This window comes from Engraulis encrasicolus, chromosome 20, assembly GCF_034702125.1.
Source record: "Engraulis encrasicolus isolate BLACKSEA-1 chromosome 20, IST_EnEncr_1.0, whole genome shotgun sequence".
NCBI classification, from domain to species: domain Eukaryota; kingdom Metazoa; phylum Chordata; class Actinopteri; order Clupeiformes; family Engraulidae; genus Engraulis; species Engraulis encrasicolus.
Genome location: NC_085876.1, coordinates 35,732,036 through 35,750,751, shown reverse-complemented (window position 1 = coordinate 35,750,751; position 18,716 = coordinate 35,732,036). Strand labels below are relative to the sequence as shown.

The 18,716-nt window shown below is 42.2% G+C and overlaps 1 protein-coding gene across 2 annotated transcripts; it reads right to left on the bottom strand.

Moving 5' to 3' along the window:
* Positions 1-155: 155 nt before the first annotated feature.
* Positions 156-13,695, bottom strand: LOC134436562 (26S proteasome non-ATPase regulatory subunit 4-like). Of its 2 annotated transcripts, none has more exons than XM_063185835.1 (10): positions 13,585-13,695; positions 12,797-12,937; positions 12,248-12,362; positions 11,646-11,732; positions 11,010-11,078; positions 9,953-10,168; positions 9,452-9,566; positions 8,048-8,173; positions 4,545-4,606; positions 156-862 (listed from the first exon to the last, which is right to left on the bottom strand). In XM_063185835.1, exons 1-10 carry the CDS (start codon positions 13,608-13,610, stop codon positions 692-694), a joined length of 1,128 nt encoding a protein of 375 aa, XP_063041905.1. In that variant the 5' UTR covers positions 13,611-13,695; the 3' UTR covers positions 156-691. The 2 variants fall into 2 exon arrangements, with proteins under 2 accessions (XP_063041905.1, XP_063041906.1); XM_063185836.1 differs by having other exon boundaries at positions 156-859.
* Positions 13,696-18,716: the final 5,021 nt, after the last annotated feature.

Here is an 18,716-nt window from a genome sequence, read left to right as displayed (position 1 = left end):
CTGTTTCCAGCCACTCTGAATTAGGGTATGGCCAGGCCGTTTGATAATTACTTTAGATAACCCGGTACAAAAATGGAAACATCCTGAGAAAAAAACAGAAATATCTTCCCCTGTAAATGTTAAAAGCACCTGACCACACACGCAGAAGACAATGCAAACTTCTGTCCATCACCACTTTATTTGTAAAAGGAAAGAAAAAAAAAGCGAACAGTTTGGGCCTACACTACATTTCAGGCATATCAAATGCATCAGTTTTGTAGCAAGAGAGAAAAAAGGAAGAATGAAAATTTTTATTTTTTTTTATATTAAAACTTTTTTTTATTATGCATTTATTATGCTATGTTACCACACAGTCACACCCCCCATAAGTCCTTTTTAAATGTAGTTTCTTGTCCATCCGTCTGTAAGTCTATTTATTGATACTGATCTGTCCATTGCTGCATTCAGTTGAGGGGAGTGGTGGTGTAGTCTGCATACACACACTTCTTTTCACCCATCTCGCCTCGTCTCCTCCCATTCCATTCCGTCCCGTCCCGTCTGGCATCTCAGTCTGTGAGTCAACTGCTTTATTCCTCCATTACGTCAGCCCTGTGTGTGTGTGTGTGTGTGTGTGTGTGTGTGTGTGTGTGTGTGTGTGTGTGTGTGTGTGTGTGCACGCACGTGAGTGAAAGTGTGAGAGTGAGTGAGTGTCTCATTTCTTCTTCTCGTCCTTCTTGCCCTCTGGCGGTTTGGGGCCGGTCTGCGAGGACAGGGAGCCCATGGCATTGCGGATGGCCTCGTTGTTGGGATCCACACCGGGCAGGCTCTCCAGCACGCTCTGGAGGAACTCGGGGTCCTGCATCACGTCATAGTCCTCCTCCTCCTGATAGATAGAACAGATAGATAGATAGAAAGAGATAAGAGAGAATTTATTGTCCTTTCGGGAAATCGTTCTGTGCCTTTTACAGCACATCTGATACAGTTACAAAATCACACAATAGACTCTCAACCAGGGGTATGTGTACCACTAGGGGTACGCGAGCACACTGCCGGGGGTATGTGGAAAAATGAAAAAACTGTATGGAGCATACTAGTCACATTGGGATATAGAGCATGAGTGAGGAGGTACTCATGGAATGAAAAAAGGCTTAGGGGGTACGCAAGATAAAAAAGGTTGGGGAACACGGCCATACAAAAACACAATAAATAATAGACAATAGTTTCAGAAATACTCAGATAGTAGGGGCTCTAAGCCGAGAAATCGTTACGCGCTGGATAGAAGCATATAATTCGGTACACGTGTTCCTTGACTGATTTGAAGACATCCTAGAAGGGGTGCCCCTTGAAAAAAAAATGTCTACCATGTCATATACAATATGTCATGTTGGTAACGCATTACATTGTTATTACATGACATTATACTTAGCTGACAATGTTAATATAGTCCTCAGAAGAGATGAAGCAAGGGTAGCCTGCTAGACCAGATTGATAAAACTACAAAATGTACATAGTGTGAAAGTATGGGTGAGTCTGTGCTTACGTGCTTGACAGCATGTAACATTGTGAACGATTTGAGAAAATTCTTGGTCTGAATTAAAATGAGCATTGCCAACACTAAAACTATGGTGAGAATAGACTGCTGCTAATGCTCGATTTGAATGGGATAGTGTCAGTGCAAGATGCCCTAGGTAGCAGGTTCTCCATCCTCTAATCTCCATCCTCTAACAGATATACATATTTTATTTGTATGAGAGAGGGTAAAGGACAGGACCTTTCCATATGTATGAAGAACCCCATAAGATCACCTAATTCTATATTTTTACAAGTGCATATTGTGAGAGCATTTCAGTCATCTTTAGAATGGCATTACAGATTACTCAATATAGGCCTACATGTAGGCCACAGTATGGCTTCAGTTCAAATTAAATGGGAATGATTTCTTAGTGTATGTTGAGTAAGAAGAGATTAAAAACTGTTTATTTGCAGACAAGTCCTCAACTAGTACTTGTGTCAAAAGTTGTATTAGTTAGCTCAGTAATCATTGAGTACTTAAACTGCTATCAAAACTGACAGCTGATGGACAACATGTACTCTAGGTCTTTTGCCACCCTTACCCATAGGAGAAATATCTATATAGAACAACACTTCTCATATGGTATATACTATGAAAGTAAATCATTACCTGGACTCATTTTCTTGATATGCAAGGCACATAAATAGTCTAGGCGGAAGAATAGTCGATCATACCCAGCACCCCCAAACAAAATGCCACAAGACTTTTTTTAACCTTCAAGATTTTTTCCTCAGAATGCTCTACATCAGTGGTTCTCTAACCTTTTGTGTGAAGTATCCCCTGAGAAAATATTGAGCTCTCCGAGTACCACCTTGACAACCAACATTAGAATATCGCAGTAAAGACCTTCTATATTCACTTTTGCCAGTCAGTACAGGAGAGGTTCATAATGGCATTCCAAGTACCACCAGAGATGTCTCAAGTACCACCAGTGGTACGCGTACCACAGTTTGAGCACCACCGCTCTACATGTTTCAGTTCTATAGTTGTACTGTACAGTACAGTGCAGTGCAGTGGAGTGCAGTACAGTAGCATACAGAATGGTGCAGTATAATAAAGTACAGTAGAGTATAGTACAGTACAGTACAGTAGCATACAGTACGGTGCAGTACAGTACAGTAGCATACAGTACGGTGCAGTACAGTACAGTAGCATACAGTACGGTGCAGTACAGTAAAGTAAAGTACAGTACAGTAACATAAAGTATGGTGGAGTCTAGTTAAGTACAGTACAGTAGCATACAGTACGGTGCAGTCTAGTACAGTACAGTACAGTCTAGTACAGTACAGTACAGTACAGTACAGTAGCATACTGCACGGAGTAGAGTACAGTACGGTATATCACATTACAGGACAGTACAGTATAGTAGAGTACAGTACAGTGCAATACAGTAGAGTACAGTATAGTCTTATAGACGTTAGCCCTCCAAAGACAATAGGATTTCCACATGCTGTTGTTTTAAGTTTTTGAAAGACTATTTTAGTAGCCTATGTGAGAGAGGGAAGGCAGGCAGACATGTTTTAAACAAAGGACCACACCCACAAATAAAAAATAACGAGCAAACAATACATTAAGTGGTTAGGTAGCCAACATGTCATCTAGATTAAAGCCAAAAGTACATGGAAAAACAGACATGTTACCATTTTGCTCTTTTAAAACAAAGTATCTGTCAATATACTGTATGTATGGTGTATTGCATATTGATTATTCATAATTTCCTAAGCATAAATGCCCTTATCACTCCATTGTACACTTAGGACTGCGATATACATATCTGAACATTAATCAGCATACATTTGTCATTTGACAGCTGTCACTGACACTTGATATGTACATGTATTATTGACTTGATTGATATGAATATATTTCAGTTGGACTCCTAGGGTTAAATCATTGAGGGGGTCCTAAGGAAGTAGTAGTAGTTTGTGTGTGTGTGTGTGTGTATGTGTAAGTGGGATTAAAATTATTGTTTGCCATCTTTATCTGAAGAGCAGACTGAGTGTCTGAACCTGCTAATGCTAGCATGCTAACATTGGGACAGTTATGTGTGGCCCAGTTCAAGGCTTTATCTCTTCTCCCCTAAAATTTCTAACCACAATTTTCTTTTTGGATGTTATAGATATGACCCACTGCAAATTTTTAAAACTCTTAATGAATGTTGGTTCAATAGCTAAATGCCCAGAAATGAGCTCTCAATTGTAGAGTGATCTCATTCTGACCATGGTTTTTATGATTTTCCTGTTTTTGAATCTAAATAAGACATATATAACATTGTTTTTGTGGTAAGTTTTGCACATATTGTCAAAGTTCAGTTTGTATACATCACACACAAATAGGTGGATTGGCCCATAACACCATTATGTCCAGGCAGTACAGCATTTTACTACTATTGGCTGGTTTTGGGCAGCCATCTTGGATTTACCCCATAAAAATGACCTTAATGACATTGAAATTTGGGGCACCCCTTCTGAAATGATGGAGAACACCCTAAGGAAGGTCTACACCGATTTTGGTGCTTCTATCCAGTGCGTAACGATTAGGCCCTTTTTGGACGCTAAGAGACCCAGCTAAGAGCAGCCCTTCTGGCACCAACAGCCATGCCATGTTCCAATTCACTTGTATCACCATTCTTACCCATTCTGATACTGGGTTTGAACTGCAGCAGATGGTTGTGGCCATGTCTACATGCCTAACAAATGCATTAAGATGCCATGTGATGGGCTGTTTCGAAATTCACACCAATTGAGCAGTTCTGCGTGTGTGCCTAATTAAGTGGCTGGTGACGAGTGTATATTAGCCCGCAATACAGATTAATGAGATGAAGAGCAAACGCAAGGCTCTGTTGTCTTCACGTACCCTTCAAACAAATCAGTCAAGGTAAAGAAAGACACAACGTTCACTATTTGGGTTGCATATTCTGGGTAGAGAAGGTGCTACGTAACTAGAAAAGGAGGCTGCACATGAACCTGTCAGATGGGTTTGGCTGTCGTACCTTAGTGGCCTCCGTGGTGTCCATTGGAGCACTTGTGTCCATCGCCGACTCTCCAAACTCCACTGGGGGAACAAGCATTCACAGGGGAGGGAGAGAGATAAAGATGAGTTGAGAAATTATGATGGGCAACGTCTTCAAAGGAATGGAGATTTGAATGTCAGAGCAATTTAGCTGTCCATGCTTACAAAAAGGGTTTGTGAGTGAGATATCGATGCTTTCCTTTCCACCACCAATCAACCCAATCAATCTAATCTGAATCTAATTTGCATTTCGATGAGAGAGAGAGAGAGAGAGAGCTTAGTGGCTTAGGGTTGCAAGTTCAAATCTCACCCTTCCACTCCCTACCTCACCTCACCTCACCTCGCCTCACTCCATGCCTGAGGTGGCCTTGAGCAAGGCACTTTACGCACTAGTCGCAATGGATAACTGCCTCAACTAAGTGTAATGTAATATAAGGCCACACCAATTTAATTTGTTGGTTCTCGGATTTTTTCAGGAAAAAGTTGAAGCGAGAGGGCGAAAAAAAAAAAAGAAAAAAAATTAGTCGTGTGGTTATACCACCTGTATATCAGCCTCACACTCCACTAATTCCACTAAGAGCAATACTGTGTTTCACCGCTGCTACTGCTAACCCACAGGGGCTTCAACTTGCCATTGCATGTTTGTCTGTAAATGTTTGAATGTAACACATTTCCTGATTCGCTAGTCGTAATCGGCATGTTGAAAGGAGTGGTTTTATTGGTTCTCAATCGATTTCATTTTTTGGGGTATTGAAACTGATTTTTTTTTTTTTTCCATTTTGATACAAAATACAAGAGGCGAATCCGAGAACCAACAAATTAAATTGGTGTGGCCTAATGTAATATAATATAATCAGTCCCTCCAGGAAATCGCGATGTTGCGATCGCTGCGTTTTTCGCAACTTTATGAATTCCCACGAATTCTGCGCGAGAGCGCAACTTTAATCAATCACCGCGATTTCCCGCAACTTTGAACACTTTGAACCAATCCATGTTGCGCTGACTTCACTGACGTCGACAAACTTCCTTTCAAAAAGGATAATACAATAATAAAAATACAATAAAAAAGTGACCTAGCAATCAGTCCCAGCACTTTACTATGCATGTAGGCCTACAAAGTTGTAGGTGAGGGGGAAAAAACTAATAAATGCGAATGTAGCATGTTCTCATTGCGCGTCTGCTCGCATGGTCATAGGAGGGGAAATGTATGCCTAGTCTGGCATAACCAATAGGCCTACATTTTTAAAATGTGCTAGGCCTACATAAATATAATTAACACTTCATGACAGTCATCTACATTACGCCAAGTATAGGGCTCCTACAACAAGATGTGTTTTTTTTTTCTAAAGCGGTCCACCTGCTGGACCACTTTGGTGTTTGACTTGTGCGCGTACAGAAGGCAACATTTTCCCTCCGAATTGAGATGCGCAAATGTCTTGTCCACAACAAAGGAGTAATTTCCATCCTTCATTGTGAATGCTGCGTGCGTGCCTGGCCAATATAGTAATCTCTTTCGCGCAAATTGGGCTATGGCTGGATACGAGCACTTGGTGACCGTGTCGTCAAATCACTTTCGTTTAACCTGGCGCGGTCAAACGGGCAAGGAACACTGAACATGAATAAAACCAGAGCAGACACGTTGGAAAGCTGTGGGACTAAGTTGGAAAACTACTTTCTGTGTCTCCCTCTCCTTCTCTCTTCCTTGCGCGATTGACTGTATTGATTGACAGCTGAGACTTCCGTTCTGCAGGCAACGTGGTGTTTTATAGATAACAATCTCGTCGTCTTTTATATTCACAAGAGCACCAAAATTAATATAATTTCTGAGCATTATTCAGCAAGCACCCTTCACAACAGGAAATCTGTGAAGTCCATCCTCGTTACATTGAATGATGATCATCAGTCGTTAATTGAAAGCCGGCTGACGGCGCGGGAGAACAAAAAAAACCCTAGGCCTATGCCTTCTTTCGAAAGCGACCCCTCCCTCTGCTTTTATTTGTGTTGCTTTTGACAAGCTTGAAAATTAAACGCCGACACAGGCAGGATGAACATGCCTAATTCCGCCCGCATACTTATAAGTGATAATAGTTAATTATGTATCCACTGTTTTAAGTCAGGAATGGATATCGACATGATACAAAGTTTGTATGCTTACAATTTGAAACGGCAATGACATTTAAAACAGAGTCAAACGGCCATAAACAGCATTGTAGGCCTAATGAAGGGTGTCGTAATGGCAGCATGAAAGAGATGGAACTTTTCACGACGACATTCTGGCTAAAAACTCGCCCTGGCCGCTTCCCTGCTTTGCTTAAGGACCAAAATTATAATATAAAAATGGAAATAATATAAAAATACCAGAGGACTGGAATTTGGCAGTGTCCTTTACTGTCAAGCGTGGGGAAATCGCACCTTTCACTTAATGCCGCAACAAAATCGCAACAACACAGTAAGAAGCTCCGCAACTTTTATCGCGATTTTCTGGAAATCCTCGTGCACCATCTGGCAATTCCAACCGCGATTTTTTGAGAAAATGCCCGCGATTTCCTGGTGGGACTGTATAATGTACTGGGTCGAGGTGTAAATGTAAATGAGTCCCCCTGTCTGAATGAGTGATGAGTGATATTGACCTCTGCCGGCTAGGGACATCTGCATGGCGTAGGCCAGGGATGTCAAACTCAGAACTGGGGGCCAGATCTGGCAAGGTGAGTCATTTTGTTTGGCCCACAAGCTCATTTCAAACATATTTTTCCATTGGCCCTTAATATATAGTAGCATGACTTGGACATGAAGTTTGATGTGTCATAGTAATGCCAGTGGGTAGAGGCCAATGCAACATCTCCCGGGCAACAGAATATGTACAGGCACATTTAAACAAAAAAAAAGTGTTTGTGAAATTTGCCTCTGAGTTTTTAAGTTTGTGCATGCACAATATTAGCCGATCTTTTAAAATTAACATTAATAATTGTATTTGCATATTTACAATAATAATAATAATTATTATTATTAAATTAACATTGAGTTTGGCCCACGACTTCATCCCAGATTTTAATCTTGGCCCCCTGAGAATTTGAGTTCGACATCCCTGGCATGGACACTCTGCTAAAGTGTAATGTAATGCAATGCAATGTAGTGTAGTGTTACTGACCTCCCCCTTGCTAGGAACATAAGCATGGTGTAGTAGGTGATCTGCTAGGTGTAATGTAAAATAGTGTAATATAATGTAGTTATACTGACCGCCACCCCGGCTAGGTACATCTGCATGGCGTAGGCAATCTGCTAAGTGTAGTGTAATGTAATGTAATGTAGTGATACTGACCTCCCCCGGCTAGACTCATCTGCATGGCGTAGGCAATCTACTAAGTGTAGTGTAATGTAATGTAATGTAGTGATACTGACTTCCCCCGGCTAGACTCATCTGCATGGCGTAGATAGGCAATCTGCTAAGTGTAGTGTAATATAATGTAATGTAGTGATACTGACCTCCCCCGGCTAGACTCATCTGCATGGCGTAGGCAATCTGCTCCTCCTCAGTCATGCTGTTGAAGTCTGGCATTGCAGCCACACCTGACTCAGGCTGCGACATCTTCAGCAACGCATCCTCCGACTCTAAAACACAACGGAAAAACAAACATCAGGATTGCCATGCCTTTCCAAAACTAGCCGGGAAATCTAGACGCCCCTAGCGGCAGAACATTTTGTTCACTGCCGAAGATGTGTAGTGACAATGCATAGTGTATGGCCCGTTTTCAAAGTGTGTGCTCAACTCCAAAAAACACTGAAGTGTTTTTGACATGGTCTTCGGGTGCGAGCTAACAGATTTGTACATTTTTAAAGGAACACTGTGTGAGATTTTTAGTTGTTTATTTCCAGACTTCATGCTGCCCATTCACTAATGTTACCTTTTTCATGAATACTTACCACCACCATCAAATTGTAAGTATTCATTATGACTGGGAAAATTGCACTTTTCATACATGAAAAGGGGGATCTTCTCCATGGTCCGCCATTTTGAATTTCCAAAAATAGCCATTTTTAGCTGCAAAAATGACTGTACTTGGACCATACTAGAAAATATTTGTTTATTACTCAGTAAACTTTCATGTAAAGATCAAATTTGACAACAGGGAGCCTAGTTTCAATGAGCAGCATAGTTGCAGTACCCTTTTTGACCATTTCCCGCACAGTGTCCCTTTAAGTCACAATGCCACAAGCACAAGGCGGCGAGAAGGCGAGATTGGATAACAGGATGGAGCCTTGTGTGTGTATCTAATGCCGCGTGTATACCAGGCGCGACCTACGCAACCCAGGTAGCTGGGGTTGTTAAAGAAGTTTCGCCATGAATTCACTTTATTCGCTCTATTGACATGTTTGATTTCGCTCATCACATAACCGCTCTGGATTGACAGCCTGGGACATTGGGAGACATGAACGTTCCAATTGGTTTTCGCCGAACCGCGTCATATCTCATTACCATAATATTAGCTTGACTTTAATTGTTTAAAATTCGCTCTGATCGCTCAGTTCGCTTTGCTCCTGGCGAATTCGCTCTGGTAGCTTTATTCACCTTCCCTCCATAGAGAAATAATGATATCCGTCGCTCAGGTAGCGTATAGTATATAGTATGTAGTATCTATAGTATATAGAGATATGCCAACATAATAGGTTTCTATGGGCACCTAACACGACCAGGTTCCGGTCTGCCTAAAGGGGCGTGTCAAAATACTCCTACAATGAATAGAACAGTCCTTAGGTCTGCCTAGGTCTGCCTAAGGGGGGCCATAATAGAACCAGGAAACAATGGGCCAATGGAACCTCTCTCTCTCTACTCTCTCTGGCTTTAAGGTCTACGGTGGGGGTGGGGGATGGAGCCTGTTTGTGCCTTACCGTCTGCGGCGGGGGTGGAGCTGGGCATGCCGGCCTCTGCTGCGGACACCGCCGTCACCCTGCGAGCCTCCTCCTCCTGCCGCTGCCTCTGCTCCTCCATGGACACACGCAGGGCCTGAGGAGAACAGAGCAATACATTACATTACATTACATTATCTGCCTTCACAACGGAAGCGGATTGGCTGATGGGGTGACATTAATTCCATGGAACCAGTCACGCGTCAAGTGGATGCATGTAACTCAGCCGCACACAGAATCTTTGATTGGAATGCCGACGGGATCCAAGGGATACCTTTGTAGGAATCACGCACATGATCTATGGAAAATGAAATAATCACAACGTCGGTATTCCAAACGAAGATTCTAGGTGTGTCTACGTTTCAAGTGTCCGCGTAGCGAAGCGTCCATCTTGCTAACTAGATTCTGGTGCAGTTGGCATGGTTCCTACAACTTTACAGACAGCAGTAGATTAAAATTTCTCCTTGCGCACAGCACACTCACCAGGGCTAGCTCGGGGTCTGCGCTAGGGTCGACGCCGAACTCGAAGTCGCTGGCGCCCAGGCCCATCATGGTGCCCCCCTCGCCGGCCAGGATGGGGGAGGAGAGCAGGGCGTCGGCCAGGCTAGGGCCCGGGGGCACCGTCACCAGGTGCGAGCCCGTGCCCTCCTTGCCATTCAGGGTGTTGACAAACGCTGTCAGCTTCTCCGTGTTCACCTCCTGAGGGGGAGAGGAAGTAAGTAAGTGAAGTAAAAACATTTTGTATAGCGCTTTTTAGCAGACAAAACATTTGCAAAGTGCTTTACAGTTTGCTTAGTCGGAAATACAAAATATATGCGAACTCGTACAGACAACACACACAGCATGTATGCACATGCACGGATGCGTGCGTAAGCCAAACTGAGTCAGAGCTCATTACCATAGTATTAGTTTGACTTTAATAGCTGAAATTAGCTCTAATCGCTTCGCTCCTGGCAAATTCGCTTTGATAGCTTTAGCAGAGATTCTTTAAGTACAGAGATATGCCAACATAATAGGTTTCTATGGGCACCTAACGTGACCAGGTTCCGGTCTGCCTAAAGGGGCGTGTCATAATGCTCCTAGCATTAAATAGAACAGTCCTCAGGTCTGCCTAGGTCTGCCTAAAGGGGGATTTCCCCCCCAATAATAGAAGCCGGAAACAATGGGCCAATGGAACCTCTCTCTCTCTACTCTCTCTGGCTTTAGTCACCGACCCTCCATAGAAAAATAATGACTTTTGTCGCTCAGGTAGTGTAGGTTGCTCTTGGTGGACACAAAGCTTTAAGCTCATGTCAGACTATAAAGCAGATCCAGCTCTGTCCTCATGAAATACACATGCAAAGGATTATTATTAATGTTTTTGTTAAACGTCATCAAACAAGGACTTCTCTAGTAAGAAACCGTTTTTTTGTCCATTTCCAACACCTACTGAAACTGAGTTTCCTGTTCTATTCACATACAGTACAAATGATCAACACTAGAGTGTGGACTCTGGTGCAAGCTCTGAGGTCAGTACAGATCCACCACTATAGTCTCTTACCTCCTCACCAAAATTCACCACATCCACATTCACCTTCTCCTTCTTCAGACGCTTCGCCAGTTTGATAAGCTAAGTAGGATGACAAAAAAAAACAAAAAACATCTGTCACCATGTCATAGCATGACATAACGTGCAACATACACAAGAAGAAAGGGTAACGCTTTACTTAATGGTACAGTAATTACAGTGTACTTTCTGCGTTACAACAGGGTAATTACAAAGTAAATACCAAGTAATACATACATCTAAAGAATTACTATGAAACTGCTGTGTAACTTTCTAATCATCTAACTTCTCTCCGTTACCCTGTTGTTACCCAATCAATGGTATTTACTTTGTAATTACCCCCTTTTTACCCATTAGACTCCATGTAACTTCTCTCTGTTACCCAGAAAGTACACAGTAAGTACGTATGGTAACTGTACCGTTAAGTTAAATGTTACCGAAGCATCTATACATGACCTTGTTTCTCGAAAGCACTGTTGCTAACCAGTTAACAACTTAGCAGGCTTCCAATGGGAAATTGCAAAGCAATCAAGTAAGTTGAAAACTTTGTTTTGCAAAAAATATGTGGGGAAACGCACCCCAGGAGAGGGGGATTAAACAAATAAAAGAAAGGAAGGATGTCATCCTCACATCTTTTTCAGAGTCCTCGATGGGGCTGCCCACGAAGGCGATGATCCTCATCTTGTGGTTCTTCCCCTGTCTGTGTTTCAGGGCCAGCTGAGACACACACACACGCACACACGCGCGCACACACACACACACACACACACACACACACACACACACACACACACACACACACACACACACACACACACACACACACACACACACACACACACACACACACACACACACGTTTTAGTGACTTTATGTGATATGTGATCTAAGAGCTACGTATGTGAAAGTGAATGCCGTGAAAGCCCATTGGGAAACTCCAACTTCCATTGACATTGTGACACAGTACTCCACAGCACACAAGTGAACACTGCACACAACGAAATTGCATTTATGCCTCACCCATGCCAGGGGGCAGCCCAGTGACTATCTTAGTGAGTTTGTAGCTACACTGCTGATCATATATGTGGTCCCTTGCAATAGCTATTCTACTGCAGTGTAGTCATAATAATGCTCAAAATACAGAATACTCAGAATAAACAGAGAAAACATATTGAACAAAATAATAATGATGATGATCATATTGATATACAGCTTAGTTTTCATATACTCACATGGGCAACTCTGATGCCAGTGCTAAAGCAGATGTTGCCTCTGGGCTGGACGGCGTGCAGCTTGGAGAGGATGCGGCCCGTGTCTGGGGTGAGAGTGGTCAGCACTTCACAATTGCTGAGGAGAGAAATACAAGACAAAGAGGGGAGTTCAAAAGGCACCCTGCAGTGTGTCTGCTCACCTTTGACATGGTACACTCTGACTGACGGTCCGTTTTTACATGCCACTGACAAACAACTGATTTCACTGAAGTTCACCAACCAAGTAATAGCTTATTATATGTATGTGTCCAAACTCTACCAGAACCTTCATAATAGTAGCTTAGTAGTGACTTGGAGACATATTTAGGGAGCAGAAACAATCCAATATGAATTCAACTTAAAATGTCAAGTCCCAACATAGGGCATCATTAATGCTATCAAATGTCAACATTGTAGTACGTCAATGTGTCTGTGTGTGTATTTGAAAGCACTTTGAGTCAACTTTGTGACACTGTGCTATATGAATACATTTTGATTGATTGATTTTTGATCATGTACTGATTCACCTACTTGGCCATTGTGATGAGTCCCACGTTATTCTCTGGGTTGCTGCGGGTCTTGGAGTGGCACACAATGTTGACCGCATCCTGTTGTGCTTGTAGTCTCGTAGGCAGAAAGTCTCCATTCCTCATGTATTCACTGTTATCCACACTACACAAGATATGTTCGGTTTTATTAGAACAGTGACGATTAACCAATTATATTCAATTAACGTCGATGTGTGGTTCAAATTCTTTGACTTAGTTAGCATCACACGTCTCTGGCCCTTCTGTATAATACCAGTGATCATCACCTCGAGCAATTGGGGCAGATCTGGTGACAGCTGTCATTCTTTGTCAAACACTGGTGGTAAAGCACTGTGAGGCCAAGCCTAAGACTACAATGGGCAATTCATTGTCCCGTGGCTAGTTGCTAGGTCCATCGCTGATAAGTCGAAAGCAGCTCAGGCGTCCGTTACAGGTTAAAATAATAATTTCTTCTGACAGTTACAGAGATGGATCATGGGGCTAACGTAACACCCTATTCCGTGGTGGAATGATGGAGTAATGTCTTCCAGCTTTGGCACACACAGCAGTCGCATAACAAACTTAGCAGGCTAGCCTGCTAGCTTGCTAATGACTCAGGAGAATGTCCATTGACAACACCATGTATCACATCTACCCTGTCGCCTATATGGAATAATTTCGAGTATGTGCATTTATAAGCTTCAGAGGAAGTTTCATATTGAACTCGAGCGCTTTATTCGCTTTCACAGCTCACTAAACTAAGAAAATAAAGCATATTTGTTCTCTCCTTACCAGACCATAGTACTTTCCAGCCCCATCTTGAAAACTTCTCCTTGATTACTGAAGAACGTAAGCCGTGATTGGCTAACCAAGATTCTACGTAAACAACTTTTTTCCTCTGGGTCTTCTTCTGCACACTAAAAATATATTTGCTGTGTTGATTCTCTTCTTGTATGTCTCCACCTTGTGGTCATATGTATCATAGCTAGCCCCCTAAAACCCTGCCCAATGATAACCTCTGACAAGTTTTTTTTTCTTCTTTACATTATTCATCATTAAGTGACCACTGTTCTACAGTTCACCTTTGATGAAGGGTATTTTGCAATAACAAATACAGGGGTTGGACAAAATATCTGAGACACCTGTGTCATTTTAGTGTGGGAAGTGTCATGGCTCAAGTGGACCAGGCTGTTGGCCAATCTTCATTAATTGCACATTGCACCAGTTAAGTGAAGTGTGAAGGTTCAATTAGTAGGGTAAGAGCACAGTTTTGCTCAACATTTTGAAATGCACACAACATTATGGGTAGGGTTGCCAACTGTCAATGAAAAAAATACGGGACACTTCATCATGCCGGGGGTCTGGGTGTCGTCCCCCAGAAAATTGAACATTTCTCAGATGTAATTTCCTGCATTTTAACGTCCCGTGTCCCGTTTCAGTTCAATACGGAACCCGTACTTTCATCTCTAAATACAGGACGATTCCGTATTTCAAGGGACGGTTGGCAACCCTAATTATGGGTGACGTCACGTAGCCTATCAGAGCTCAAAAATGTCAAATTCTTGGTGCGCGTGTAACTGTTGCATCTTTGACCGAGACAACAAGTTTGTTGATTTATCAAGAGCCACGGTATCCAAGGTAATGTCTGCATACCACCAAGAAGGATGAACCACACCCAACAGGATTAACTGTGGACGCAAGAGGAAGCTGTCTGAAAGCTCTGATACGTCACCCATAATGCTGTGTGCATTGCAAAACTTATAACAAAACTGTGCTCTTACCCTGCTAATTGGACCTTTACACTTCCCTTTACTGGTGCAATGTGCAATTAATGAAGATTGGCCAACAGACTGGTCCACTTGAGCCATGAAACTTCCCACACTAAAATGACATAGTCGAGTACATCTATGGTCAAAAAGCACCAAACCCCAAAAAAATTGAAATAAAAGGTTTTTCAACTGATTCCAAAACATCCAGCTGTCCTTACTAACATACTAAAAATCTAGGAAAATCTAACTTCAGGAAAGGTGTCATTTTCAAGATCAAAGTTTTTTAAAATAAAGGTTACTACATGATAATTACATTGGCATGAACTAACATGTTTTCAGGATCTGTTTGTTTGGAGTGCTGTTTGGGTGGATAAAGACACTACTGCTATGGTAATATCCATGTGTTGTTTGTCAGGGCACATCATCAGTGATGAATCATGGTGTCACTAGGTATTTTGGGTCTTTCAGCAGCTGAACTGAATAGACAGGAGCCACTACATGTGTAAGTAGAGGGCAAGGTGAAACGGTTGGTACTGGAGATGTCATGTGAAAGGACATAGGGCTTTAGCATAGCTTTCGGGTAAGCCAGAGTAGGGCCTGTTGTAGCTTCATAGGCAAGGATTAGGGCCTTGTATTCAATTAGGGCATGAAAAAGAGGACATGACTGGGAAACTGAGGCTATGTGGTCAAAGAATGATAGATGGTCATCAACAATGACACTTAGATTTCTTGTGGCCTTATTTGAGGCAACAGTAGCAGAATCCATATTGAGTTCGATATCATGGCAACCTAAATCTTTGGCTGGGATCACCAGCAGTGCATTTGGGCGAGGCTAAACTGAAGGTTGCATTCCTTCATACTTGTGGATAGTTCAGAGAGGCAAGCGGAAATGTGTGTGACCGTGGAGGCATCTGGCACAAAGTAACTGTGCTTCATCTGTGTAACAGTAGTATGAGAAGCTGTGAGAACAGATAACATGGCCCAGTGAAGTGGTGTACATGGCAAAAAGGAGTCCCAGCACCAGCCCTTAGGACACCTCTGTGGAGAGGCTATGATTTGAGGACAGCTGACCTTGCCCTTGATACATGCTAAAAATGATACCACCAGACTCAAAGAATGTCTGGAAGAACTTGAGAAACATAAAACTCAATTATTTATCTGAGAGAGATGTTTAATAATCATGTTTTGAAAAAAAAAAAATGCTAGCTGGTGTGTCTGCACAAAGATTTAGATTTACTACAAAACAAAAAGAGATGTCCATAATCTCTTCTGAAGATATCTTCTGGCTTACTAGAAACAAAATAAAAGAGTAATTTTGAGCTTGGCTTTTTCAGATTTTGAGTTTTTGCATTTTGAAATTTAATGCATATTTAATTAGATATAGTCCAATTACCATATTAAAACATAACATTTCAGAAAACTTGCAATACATTTTTTTCTCACAAATATGTGAGTAATCACCGGATTAAGTTTCATGGTGATATCGGCAAGCTAAATTTTTTGGCCTATTCACCTGGAGTGTCTCTTGACCCATAAAATAAGCCTATGGCAGCTATGTTGGAAAAACTAATTTCCCAAAGTCAGATTTTACTAGATTTTTAGTATGTCATTTAGCAGGTCCAATAGTAATAGCATCCATAAAAAAACCTTTTGTATCAATTTTTTTGGGGCTAAACCCTAAATGTACTCGCCTAACAGGTGTCTCAGATATTTTGTCCAACCCCTGTAGGTGTACTACTACTTACTATAACAATTAACTAAAATTATTTCTAAATTCCAGTCTTGTGCAAAAGAGGTAGGCTACGACAACATTTTCCAAAAGTAAACAACATTTATTAATGATCATATTTGCAAACATATCATGCATTGACACACTGAAGGCACATTTAAAGGAATATGGTTTCTCATAGGTCCTCACCGTCGACAATACAATGATGACCGTTCAGCTGGTTGGAGAGCCCTTCTTGATCCATGGGCCACACTTTTCATTTGGCATTTAAAGTCTGTTGTAAATAAAAGTTTGGTATAAATTCCCAAGCTCCTCTGCTGTGTCAGGTTTTGCTGTCAGAAGTCTGACGATGGTGGTTGTCCTTGGGAAAAGACATGATATATCATTACATCACACTTTTACTTTACATCCCAGGTGAAAAACCCATATACTTAAAGTGTACTTTTTTTGACCGTACTTAGTACAAAGTGTACTATTTTCGGCGATTTAAAGTGCGCTTCATTGCACTATATCAGTGCACTGGAGCACTACTAAAACTTCAGCACACTTGCAGCACACTGAGGATGCTAAATTGGCACCGCTTTTGGACAACTTTAAGTGCACTACAAGCATACTTTTGAAAGTATGCTCCAAACACGCTTTTCATGCATTCGTATGGCATTAAGAGTGTGCTTGAGTACACTTCTATAACATTTTATTGTTACTAGAAGTACAATAAAAGTATATTAACTTCATGCTTCTTTGGACTACATTGGAACATTTTAAGTCTGTAAAAAGTATATCATATGAAGTATTGTAAATATATAACAGGTATGCTTGAAGTGTATTTACAGTACACTCCCAAGTACATGAAATAATATAAATGTAATATTACAATCCATGCTAGTTCTCAGAGCTTGTAAGTTACACACAACCACAGTCACAGTAGTGTTACAGTATGCATGCTTAGCATGACTGACATTTACAATCATTGCATTGTTACAGAGATTTCAATTACACATTTCACTTTCTTTCAATCTTGCAACCTCTTTCCTGCAATTGATCACATGGATTGATGATTAATGATGACACCATACTCATTGATTGAACAATTAGTTCCGACTTACCTTCAACCAAGATACAGAGGGAAGTGTGAGCCTATATATACCAGAACATATACGTGACCATCATAATGATGGTGGGAACATGGTCATTTTTTGTGTACCACTTTAAATTTTAAAAACCCCTACAATAAACACAGAATATAACAACGAGTAATATTTTCATGCAAACCAAAAATATTCCTTCAGGATGAATGGCTTTCTGTTTGAGACATTTACCTCCAAGAACTGCATTGCATGAAAGGACATGCATGATGGTGCATTATGGGTAAATTCACTTTGTGTAAGTGTCACAGGATGACAATTGAGGCCTAAGTGAACCGAAAACTAGATGTCATTCATTCCCAATGTAATGCACCTGGAGCATGATTAGGATAATGGAGCGCAGGTGAGGAGGATGGAGGTGATTGGTGCACGTGGGTTGGTGAGCAGAGTTTTAAACAGCAAGAAACTAGACTGTGAGGAGGAAGCCGCAAGGAGAGATGACTGCGAGAATGCCATCCTGAGGGGAGAGAGAGGCGAGAGTGGAGCGGCAAGATGGGAGACGTCGGACACCGGTAACCGGACAGAGCCAGGCGAAAGGGACGAGAAGTTGGATGAGAAGTGGACGCGATCCTATGGATCAGAAGGCAAACTGGCAGCTCGGAGGAGAGCGCGACTGGCATAGTGCCCAGAAGGAGTCCGCAATCAGAGTGACGGCCAGGTGAACCTGCCTCGATGGAAATGGGTGAGACGGACATGCACCCCACCGTGAAGATGAGTGACTCGTATTCGCCTGGTTACTGCGCGCCGTGAGTGCGCCGCTCTCTCTCTCTCTCTCTCTCTCTCTCTCTCTCTCTTCTCCCTTCTCCTCCTCCTCTCGCTCGCACCCAAGACTGCTGAAGACCAACCAGCTATTCCGGGCCTACGCAGAAGAACTCCCATCGCTTCTCATCACCGCCAGCTGCTCCCGATTGAACGTGTGTGCCATGCCCCCGTTGCAGTGTAATTCACCTCGCAACCCCCGCACGGATGGACTGTCCAAGCATTCCATTGGAGACTTCAGACTTGGGCGTGGGTGGGTTCCCCCGTGGGTAATGGACAGAGACAACTAGGCCTACCCCTTTTGACTTTTAATCCAGTGGTGGTAAATAAATAGAACGAAAACTGGAACTTGTGTCTTGGTTTTTGGTGTTGTGCAGTGAACTCCCAGGGTAGTAGTATCAAAGTGGGCGCGGCCAGCAAACGCGCGCCCCACCTGTGACATAAGCACACTTTGAAGATTTTTGGGTGAAGTACAATCATGGTGCACTTAGAAAAAGTGTACTTGCAATATGTTAAAACGAT